This window comes from Homalodisca vitripennis, chromosome 5 (genome assembly GCF_021130785.1).
Source record: "Homalodisca vitripennis isolate AUS2020 chromosome 5, UT_GWSS_2.1, whole genome shotgun sequence".
Lineage (NCBI taxonomy): Eukaryota > Metazoa > Arthropoda > Insecta > Hemiptera > Cicadellidae > Homalodisca > Homalodisca vitripennis.
In genome coordinates, this window is record NC_060211.1 from 62,409,590 (window position 1) to 62,421,733 (window position 12,144).

The 12,144-nt window shown below is 31.4% G+C and overlaps 1 protein-coding gene across 2 annotated transcripts in view; it reads right to left on the reverse strand.

Annotated features, from left to right (window-relative positions):
* Positions 1 to 4,069: 4,069 nt before the first annotated feature.
* Positions 4,070 to 12,144, reverse strand: part of LOC124362293 (solute carrier organic anion transporter family member 5A1) — a 129,301-nt gene continuing 121,226 nt past the window's right edge. For both annotated transcript variants that reach the window (XM_046816668.1, XM_046816669.1), the window contains one exon: positions 4,070 to 10,326. In XM_046816668.1, coding sequence (XP_046672624.1) covers positions 10,190 to 10,326 — 137 coding nt within the window. In that variant the 3' untranslated portion in view covers positions 4,070 to 10,189. The remainder of the gene's footprint in view (positions 10,327 to 12,144) is intronic.

Genomic DNA, 12,144 nt, shown 5'->3' on the forward strand with positions numbered 1-12,144 from the left:
AACTGGACGAAAGAAATAAAGGATTTAATCAGTTAAATTATATACAAAATAAATATTATACTAAACAGACAATTTACAATGTCTTTTTCCTTTTTACCTTTCATTAGTCTAACACATATATTTATAAATATCACCTTTCTGAAAGAGAAAATTTTATATTAAGTACTAATTAATTACATTTTTTCACAAATTAATGAATACATTTCTTATCATCACACACGTTTACAATGAAATATGATCCACAAAATCATCACATTTCCTAGTTAGTAAAACTAAACTCATTTTATTTCTCTACGATATTTTTGTTTGAAAATATTTTAAAGCTAAACTTAGTTTAATGAATAAAAAGATATTGTACTTTACAACATTGTCTTAATGTGCTGAATTCTGATTGTTACAAAAATTACATAAAAAGTAAATATACTAACAAATAAAAAATTTTAAGTTGCATTAGGCTGAGATTCATCATGCTGTATGTAAAATATATCACTGATGACATTGTTTATTATTACTTTCATCCAGTAAATAAGAAATAAGTATAATAAATTGTATGAGTATATCCTGGTTCTCAAAATAATTCTTATATGTTGTTAGCTTTTAAACATTGTTAAATTTTTAAATAACTACTTATTTTCCTTAGTCCTTTCTTCTGACAGTTTATAAATAACATTAGAATTAAGTTACGGCACACTCACCATTTCAGATCTAAACAGTTAAATATTAAAACAAATATCTTACATATCTTGACTCAACACTTATTTAATTCAAAGTAAAATGGCATAAACAAGTTTTGAAACAATGCTGAGTAAATTACATGTAATCTATTATTGGAAGGGAGCTTGATAAATATAGGACAGAAATTAGTTAAAGTTCGGGGGCTCCTAGTCTTATCTATAGTACAAGTTTAAATTGAATACAAAATGACAATATAGGAATGATAAATTTTAATATATTATTACTATAACTATGTAAGCACTGTATATGCAAGGCTATTTTTATAGAAACAATAAAATAAAAAAAAAACTCTATCACAATCTAGTTCAACGTTAAAATGTACAATTGATATTCCTACAAACAACAGCTAAAAAAAATTATAAAGGATGTAATCATGGATGCTCCATAGCATAAATTATAAACATACAACAGTGATTTAAACATTCCCACACAAATATTTTAGTATGAGGAGCTCACCTAAAACTAATAAACTCAACTAATTATTTACTGATACGCAACTGTCAGAGGAACTGTTGAAAACTGGGTTTCATTATTGTCTGGCACATGTGGCTGTAATGGACTAATGAAACATCAGAATTATTTGATATAACTATTTTACCTGGAGTAAGTTGAAAAACAAATTTATTAACTTGATTTGTGGATTAAATTTTCCATTTCAGTGTACAGGTGTTACAAACTCTTCCAATGCTATAGAAACTGTATAGCATTGTTCTCAAGACCAAAGAAGCATTAAGGTTCTAATGAACATGTCTTACTTTGTTTCATACAAACTGTCTGTTTTATCTTAAACAATTAAATTTTTCATAACTGTTCTATGTGGTTGGTCGGTGAATGGAGACCAATTGTGATCTGTATTATTTATTTCAGTTTTAATAATTAGTGTTTTGTTTTTATTAAGTGCATGTTTTAAAGTTAGTGTGAGTAGAATTGACACACAACATGGCTGTTGTGATTCCTGACATATGCGTGTTACAATGGTCTGGTCTCATTTGTTCATTTTAATAGACTGTAGTTATGTGTTAGGTTAGTTATTCACCTGAAGAAGAGATCAGATTGCAGATCTCAAAACGTTGAGTTACTGATTTTTTTGCATCACTAAACGATTCCAAACGTCAGGAAAAATCCTGTTTCCCTCACAATCCTTCCATTGTCAAAAAAATTCAAACATTTAGATATAGTACCTCTTTTATTAATTAAATTATTTTTAATCTACACATTCAACAAACAGAAAATAGGGTTTGTGTATGAAAGATATGTTGCCTATCAGCCATGGAAAAATTAAACAATGAAAAGGTGCAAAATATCCAATCCCAATAATTATATGTAAAATTTGAACCAAGTGTTCCACCCCGAAAACTTATCAATTTGACTTGTGTACATTGTACATAAATGAAAATGAATCCTTTGGCTCTCTCTCTTTATGGTCAAAATAATTCTAATGTTCACCTATCATCATGCTGGTGAGTAACCAAAATATTGGGATTATTTGTCTCTGTAGGTAACATTAATTTTAAGAATCTGATAAAATCTCTCAAGAGATCATCATTGTAAGCAAAATGTTCACAATAACAAATGTTTCAATGTATGGTCCCCTAAATAACAGTTACAAAAAAGGGCTACCTTACACCCAGCACTCCTGGTAAACTTATTACTGAAAAAAGTCCTGCTGTAGTAAAAACTACAGAGGGATAATTTATATATTGAATAGAATACATTTTTCTCAAGTCATTGTTTCTCATAGTCAACAATAAACTTCAATAAAATATTCAATTTTGCACTTTGCCAGATTTTATTCAGAACTCAAAATTTCCAACAGCTCTACAACAAAACTATGTATGTTAAGCTAAAAGAAAATTTCTATTATTTATAACTAACAATTTCTAAATCAAAATTACTATACAGGACAGTTCTTGTATAAACTTGATTTGTTTGATAAATGGAAACAAGCAAATGCGATATCTACAAAGTTTATTAGGAAGCTTACAACTGTAATCTAAATTAAGCACTTGATAAGATGAATTGACTACTGACAGCAGAAGAAAATTGACTAGAAAAATATTTGCTCATTGATATTTTGAGGTCACATTTTGTTCAGTAACTCACAAGGAGATATAAGACATTGTTTTATAGAGACATACATGCATCATTCAGTGTTTTAAAGCTAGAGAGCACATCATCTGCGTAAAACGGATTTTCCCAAGTCACATGTATATAAGAAGTATAATATAATCTAATTCCAAAAAGTATAAAAAATATGTAAAAATGTAAGAAATAACTCATTTTAATATAATGTAAAGATTTAGGAAAGTGTCATACTGTTTAAATACATTTTAGTGCATAACATATATGACTCAAAGTACAATTCTCAAACTAAGTTCAGTACTAAAGCCACTTAAAATTTCAATAATTCACTTGAGATTTTCTGATACCATTTTGACTCTTTTGTCCAATACATTGACATGTAAATTCACTCCAATATTTCACAATGCCTATTACTTTTTGGAAACTAATCCACCTCATTTAAGACACTACTTGTTAACAATTATCAAATTTCTTTCAGACTTCCTAATTGCTGGCTTTGAAAATTATTTTTAACCCTTTGAACCCCAGACCAAAATATTGATGGTGGAAAAAACGTACCAAAATCATTTGACCTAAGAACTACCGAGAATCCCCGGAGCAGAAACAGCTGTTTTGCATACTGTTTGTAAAAAATTAATACTTTTGCTATTTTTTATGCTATTGTCTTGTATTACACACCAAAATGTCCAGAATGAAATTGTATACACAGAAAAAGATTAGTCTGAAGTATAAAAAAATGTTTAACAGCATTAAAATAATTTTAAAATATATGTATATAGATTTTTAGGCAAAAAAATTGATTTTAAGATTTTTTAATTAAAAAATAAGAAATATTTTTACCATGGGCACCCACATTTTATTTTTCTAAAATTAGTTTTGTGTATGTACAAAAAAAATTATATTGATATCTCTAAAAATAAATTTTTTTTGAATTTGTATATAAAAGTATGCGACTTGTAAAAACCTCTAGGCGTACAACACAAAAATCACTGATATTACCTAAATAAATAAATTAGTAAATAAATAAATAAAAAAATTAGTATTTTAATAAAATACATATAAATATGTATTAATACTCATAAAATAAGTATTTTACGATTTCAAATAAATATGTATTAAACGCATATACCATGGCGACGATATTACGTCGCCCGGGGATTCTCGCAACTTCATTGGCGACGATACATCGTCGCCGCGGGGATCTTCGCATATCTTCTCGGCGACGATATTTCGTCGCCTGGGGTTCAAAGGGTTAACCACTTTTTTGTGCCTAAAATTATGTTGCTTTTCTGAGTTTTTTACAGAGACAGGTTTGTAGAGTGTAGATATATTCTTTGTTAGCACAAAAGTTATTTTTAGGATTTTTTTTTTTAATTTTTGTTATTTGTAGCTGTTGGACCCAAAAGACTTATTGTTTAAATTCAAATGAAGCTGATCGCCTAGTTGTGCGTCGGATATTTAGATCGTAAAATAAACACTAGAAATAAAATACTCCAGGACAGGTGACATGCAACAACAACATGAAGTAGCTGTTTGCACTGTGAGACTAAAGCAAACTCACCAAGGAGAGCAAACCACTCATAACAGAGGACCAAGGAAGACATCCAAGTTCAATTTGCCGGAATTACTTGTGCAATGCGTGGTTGTTATAGAAATGCTTCTTGCGCAATATTATGGTAGGCAACAGAATAAAACAGGAACAATATAACGATGTGTAATATTATGTCAGTAGCACAATTTTAAGCAATTGCTATGAACATAATATTACATCTAAAGCTATGAAGGGGTTAATATGACTACAAGACTGTATCTTTGTCTTTTATGTTTAAGGGAAAATGATTGAAAATTCAATGAAGATTCATAAAATAATGTCTTAAATGAAAAAATGAACATGTCTTAAATGATATTATTTAGCATTTCAATGCAATAGGTAAGATAATTTTTCATAGAAAGGTCCTAGAGACTTGAAATTTGGTGCATAGGTTTCTGTGGTTAAAGGAAGAACTGTGATAATTTTGGGATCAAAAGGTCAAAGGGCAGCAAAGTTATAGTCAGTCTTGTCAGACTGTAAGCATATCTTCTTCTTCAGGTGTCTCTCATCTCCAGTGATGTGTATAACATGTTTTGTGTATTGTGCTTGTATTTTGAAATCTTACAGGTTTTATTCTTCATGCAGCCATAAACAACAGGTAAATGCTTGAACTAATTCTGTTGTCAAACTTATGATGGTAAATGCCTGAAATCCTGTTATCCTTTCAAATCAACCAATGTCAAAAATATATTTTAAAGAAAGAAGTCAGGATAGACAATGGGTCTAAGCTGCTAGGTCTCCAACAAGGAGACTAGTATTTTTCTGGCATAGGTTCAAACTTTTTGTAACTTGAAAATTTCATCTGGTGTACTTAATGAAGTTTCCATCTTAAATTACCCTGTAACAGACATCCGTTACCAAGCAGATACTTGGGCAATTAGATATTTTTGCAAATTCACAATTCCTTGGCTTCTAAAGAAGTGTTATACAAATGGGAAACAAGCAAATAAATTAGATTTCAAATATATTTTTCCTTTTTATACGGTTATGGTAATCCATTTTCAAGCACTTCTAATTTTTTAGAAAGATTCTAAAAATTAATAAGTACAACATATTATTATTATTTCTTGGAACTACGGTTTGAAAAACTGAACAAAAAGTTTTTAAATGGCTGAAAATCGTATATCAGAACAAAAAGTTACACCTCGAGTTTGAAGATTAACAGTGGTTGAAACTAATACATACATATACATACCAGATAAATACCACATCACCACCAGATACATACCACATCACCACCAGATACATATACCAGATTTAAAACACTTTTACAACTTTTTGTTTCATACATATCTAAATAAATTAATGTGGATTGATTTTTTGTGTGAAGATACTACATTATTAAAATATAAACTTAACACTAACTTTTACTAGAGAAATTCAAAGTAAATCCATAACTTTAAGTTTTAAGAAACGTAGAAACAAATCAGTAAATAAGGTAGAAAAATGTCCTGTCCTACCTACCTTAATGTTAACTTAACTCTTTCTTAAACAATATAATTTTATTACTTGTATCCCAACCAAATACGTACACAGGTAGGCTACACAATAAACAGTGCATACCTACTGGAGATAACCTTCTGGCTGAACCAAAGTAAACAAGTGAGAATATTGGTTCACATTGTCTTTGACTAATTCTCAGCTCTTAATAAAACAATAAATGCATTTCTAAATTACAATTCATATTGTAAACTATTTTGGCAAACAGCTGGAGAATCAGAAGCATTACTTCAAATTAAGTAAGAATAAGTAAGGTGTACTCTAATTCAATTGAATTTTAATTTAACTTTTGTTCTGTGTAAGTGATACTGCATTAGTGTTGTTCAAACACCTACATATTTATTTGCACAATTAATTGTATATCATTGTATACTATGCATGTGATTAAAATTATACTATAGCAAATAAAGTACTAAAAAATAAAAATTACATAAACATAAAATACAAGAGAGTATAAAAGTACATACAACTGTGAAAGACACTACCGGAATATATTCCTAAGATGACGATAAATTTTATTTTTGTAATACAAATTGATATACAAAACTCAGCTCAAGACCCACATCACTACCATTGATAATATTTTATGATATCATACCTTAAAATTAGTCATAACAATAATAAAAAAAGAAAAAAACAGCAGCCTTTTTACATCCGTTTACATGTAAATGTGTTGGTCCATCAATAAATATTAATGAAAATTAATGTTAACAATTCACCTAAATATATACATCCGTACCTCGTATAGAGCCAACAAACAACAAAAAGATCTATCACAACATTTTCATCACTTCATTACTATATCAAATTACTCGCACATAAGAAATTATAAGTAATTATTAAAAAAGTTAAATACTACTATAGTAAATAACAAATGACAGATCTCTGTTCACAATGCAAAAATTAGACGAAAAGAAAATTATCAGGTGATTTAAACAATTGGTTATAGCTTAAAATTAAAGTAAGACAGCTTAACTTTAAGAAGCCATAATGTATTTCTACTATCACTAACCTTTATTAAAAAAATATTCATATCACAATACTTTTGGAAGAACTAAATTTTAAATTACAGATTTGAGCCAAAGTTTCAGAGGAAGTGAGGGTTGCAACCATACAAAATATAATATTATCATCTAACTGTTAAGAGAAACAAGATATATTTATAAGGAAGAAGGGATGATAATGACATTAAGTACTCACAAAGAACAGGTACATATAATATGAAAAGGTGAGGTTCTAAAGTGAAAGCCAAGCACAATGACAAATTATTTATTGAAACTGAAAAAGTTTTTTCTGTAAAAGGGGTTTTCAACGGAATTCAACTCTTTTAAAATTATTCAAGACATTGCATGAATTTTATTGAACAATTCCTTAATATTCCACTTTAAACTATTAAGTGAAATAATATATTGAAAACCAATATAAATCAGTCTTATTTTAAATGGAAATCAGGTATCAGCTTCTAAGAAACCTTAAGATTGTTTGATATTATTTTTTAGCAGTTAAACCTTACATCACACGACAAAATTCAAAAGTCATGTTGAATCTTTTAAGGATTCATTATGGATTGTTGTATAGAGTGCCAGGCATTTTTAACATGTTAATTCCCCATGTTTTCACAGCTGAAAATTCTATTTCCCCCTGTACATTACTAAAAAAACACAATAGTTTCTAATAATAAAGCTTGAATATTGGTTTTTTTCTATTTTATTCACAACGAATTTCATTTATAATCTGATGATAACACATTATATAACTTGTTTAAATTAAACATTTTCTAACATGTCATCAATTTTTAAAATGTTTTAATTAAATTATTTTCATTTTTTAATTACATAAGTAATTTTTTCCCCACGAATATTAAATAATATATTTAATTATAGTTAACTGGCAATACACCCTTTATCTATACATTGATAGCTGGAGTCAAGGAGATGAAAGAAAATTCTACCTATCTTCCTGCTCCAGATACACTTTCTAGAGTTATACCATACATATGGTGGCCATACCGAACATAATTTAACTGATTTATGGAAAATATAACTAAGTGAGACTACGTTCATAGAAGAGCCATTTAGTTCTAGATCTGTATAAACATCGAAGAAGCGAGAGATACGAGGGCTATCCAGAAAGTAACAGATGTTTTTGAATGGTGCGGCAACGGGCGTGCCTATAGCTGCCATCTTGGTGTCAAAACACTCTGGTGTTCAGTACACATCGAGCTGTAGTCGTGTAAAGTCTGTATCTCTTTTAATTTTCTCACTATGATTAATTAAAACATGTGATGCAATTGAAAATCCCACCACTTGTGAATAAGGTTTTTGTTGATAAAAAAAACCATAAACCAATTGAAATCTATCACCAACTGTGAGAAGTTTATGGAATGGGAATAATGAGTGAAAGTAGAGTAAGACAGTGGTGTATTGACTTTAAAAAAGGCCGCACCAATGTTCATGACAATAGTCGTAGCAGTTGGCCTAGACTAGTGACTGAAGAATTGATGTTGAAAATCAATGACAATGTTTGTGAAAATCACTGTTTTACAATTACTGAACTCTCAGAACATTTCCCACAGATTTTACGAAGTTTACTTCATGAAATTGTTGTAGGGAAGCTCAGTTACCACAAATCTTTGTGCCAGGTGGGTTCCAAAAATCCTTACAGAAGATCACCAAAAATAAAGACTTGCTGCATCGTTAACTTTCCTTGATGAATACGACAAGCATGGTAATGAACTTCTCAATCGTATCATTACTGGTAATAAATATGGGTGAAGCATATCAATTGTGAAACAAAAATGCAGCCTATGGAATGGGGCCACACACACATTCTCCAAAAAACCAATAAAACGTCTCCAAACTCTGTCAGCTAGAAATATGATGGCAACTGTTTTTTGGGATGCTAAGGGTGTACGATTCTGGTTGATTTCCTTGAACGAGGATCAACAATCATTGCAGAAGCTATGCAAATCAAGCGTATGGGAAAATTGTGCTAAAAAATTTAGTTTTTCCACGACAATGCACGTCTCCATACAGCCAATCGTACAAGAGAAGTCTTGGATCCTAAGAGTGTAGCTTTTAAATGTGTATAATAAAATGTTAATATTTCAGTTGGTTGATCTTTTATTTCAAAACATCAGTTACCTTCTGGATAGCCCTCACAGGTTAGGGCATGAGCTCCAACACCAATCTTAGTCCTAACTGTTGTGAACATAATTTTAAAGCTAGTACTCAATGAAAAGATGGGATTTTTTATAGGTTTGTGTCCATCATCTGGACCTGTAGGAGAGTTGTGCACTCTATCAGTAAGACTTGGCACAGTTTTACACTGTAAAAGTAAGGTTGGGGTGCAGTTGCAACTATGCATTTTTACACTGACATAAAATAATTATTTGTAGCGAAAAGGTCAGTAATATGTACACTTTTTGCTTCCTTATAAACAATTCTTGTGTAAAACATGATAAAAAATTCATTTGATATGTAAATTTGTGTACAGAAATAAAATTGTATTACTCTTAAAACCTTCAAAGAAAGAACAATGATATTAACAAGTATATAATAAAATAAATAAAAAAGTTAGATACAATTTAAGTTAAAAAATATTGTTATTATAATCATGCTTTCCCTATACTCAAAACTTTCATATCACCATGTTATTTAAATCAAATGAAGTTTTAATGTATAATATTGAAAAAAAATACTACATTATAAAACACTTTATCCATAATAATTTTACATAGAAGCTGTGTTTGCCATACATTAGTGCATGTTTAAAATGTTACAATTGAGTACCACTATGGTAACGTTACAAAAATCTTTAAAAGATTTTGTGTGAGAGTAAAATTTCAAAATATTTCTAAAGACTCAATCATGTCTTACCTATGAATCTGGATTGAAACAAATATAGTCTAATTTGAATTAAAAATACAACACAATACACAAATATTTGTTTACATACAGATAATGTATTAAAATTTTAAGCTTATAAAACTAAACAGACTGTTAAAAAATTTAAAACATTGTTCAGTATAGGAATACGATGGAGTAAATTAAGATTGCAGCGTGTTATTTCAGTAAGAGAATACCATTGGACAATGGAGGACAATCACACAGCAGTTATGAGCAGTTATCCCAACTGTAACTCAGTAATGTCAGAAATCAACCTAAAGGGCATAAATTAATTAATTGGATACAAAAATAAAAAAAACACATCAAACTTATTTGTGCTATGAAAGCGTGTGACTGCCGCGAGGGGTGTCTGTTTCACTATAGTCACAATGTTTCACGTGGATTCGCTGCCAGTGGTCTCCGGCTGGCACAGTGGCGCGCGCGGGCTAGGTAGTGACTCTGCCTCCTCCTGGCCTCCGCAGCTGACGGGAGAACTGTCTACTGACAGCACTGGCGGCTTCTCCTCAAACACTGCAACACAACATAATGATGAGAAACTTGGCACAGTGGCACAAGCGGGCTGGGAAGTGACAGTACCCCACCTCGCCTCTGCAACTAACAAAAAACTGTCTACTGGCAGCTTCTCCTTAAACACTACAACACATCACTATGATGAGGGGTGCAAAGTTACAGAGTCTTCATACTCCAATACATGAGCCAAGTCAGTGCGTCCAAGAAGCATCATTGCAGCCATCTTCATTTGCGATCTTCTTCTAGAGCTGTGCGCGCGCACCTGGGAACTGCCTGATCCACCTCTTGTTATCTTATTATTACTAATCAGGCTGAGCTGAACTAACTTATTTCCTATCATCTATGACAACTCATTGTCATTTCGACCTACTCTCATCTATTAGGGATATCTCTCCTAAAACCCTGACATCTCCTATACTTTTCTTTAATTGATTTATATTTCTTATTTTTCCAACCCAAGGTGAAACAGCATATGCTAGCTGCATGGTCAAGGGAGAGCTTGATCTCTAATATGCGAACTATGGATACGTGGCGAACTCCAGTTTAAACATAGCCTTCTCCAGGTACAGAGAGGCGCTGGGGTGACTTTTAGATCTCCGATACTCGTGGGAGATCTATAACACAATGAGTATGAATGAAAAAAACCAACTCAGAGAGCTCTAGCAGCCTAAAAATGTGGGCGAAAGTTCATGAAAAACAGAATGACAAGTAATGGGTGCATATGACTCTTGCTAGCCTGAACAACTATGTGGCGCTGCCAGGAAAAGAATAACATGGCTTGCTGGGGCAGCACGAACATTAATACAGTTTATTTTCTCTCATGATCTAGAGTTAGCCAATAAGGGATCAGAATTCACTTTTATTACAGAAGTTAGGGAAGAGGTATTAGTTATCACCTTATACCAAAGCTTAAACTGTATCAATCTTGTCAGTTGGTATGTCTCACAGGAGACATCACTGTCAGATCATCGATTTATTGGTTCGACATACAGGAGGAAGTAGAGATGAACGTGGCATATAGGGTCCCAAAACTTACCAATAGGGATTGGAGCAAATATAGAGATATCTAAGTGGAGGAGTTGGTGAAACTGGAACCCTATAAAAAAGATGAATTTTAACTGTACAGGTTGGTACAGTTGGTGGAAAACGCCATAGTAAAGGCCTATGAGAAAAACTTTCCTCTTAGAAACAATAGGCTAAAGAAAGACGTGTCTTGGTGGACAAGGAAGCTGGATAAACTCTACAACAAAACTAGAAAACTGTACAAATGGGCAAGAAGAACGATCAACTGGTACTTACATCAAAAAGCCCTATATAAACACAAAAAAGAAATCAAGAAAAACCAAAGAACCTGGAGATAAAAAATTACCAGCCTACCTGGGGCTGATAGGCTTAAAAAACTCCCCTAACCTTTACTCCTTTACTCTAACCCCTTGAAGTCTCTACTTAAGAATAATTGCTGCCTTACTAAGATGAAGAAGAAGACTTTGGAACTACTGCTGGAGATGCACTTTCCAGGTGGACTCCCACGAGATGAGAATTACTATTCTCTGGCGGGGAGGAGATCTAGTCAAGAAGTTGCAAAGTCCAGACAACGATCTGGGAGAATCTTCACGACAGAAAGAATTAAATGGACTATTACAGCATTCATGCCCTTCAAATGAAAAGGTACTTTTCCTTTTAGAACTAAAACACTACTACACAACATAATGATCAATCATTATTTTGGCACAATTACTCACTGATTTGGTACAGCACTAGAACCTTCAGTTTAGTAGATGTTTTTGCTGAGAATTTGTAATTAATTCATTTAGTAAC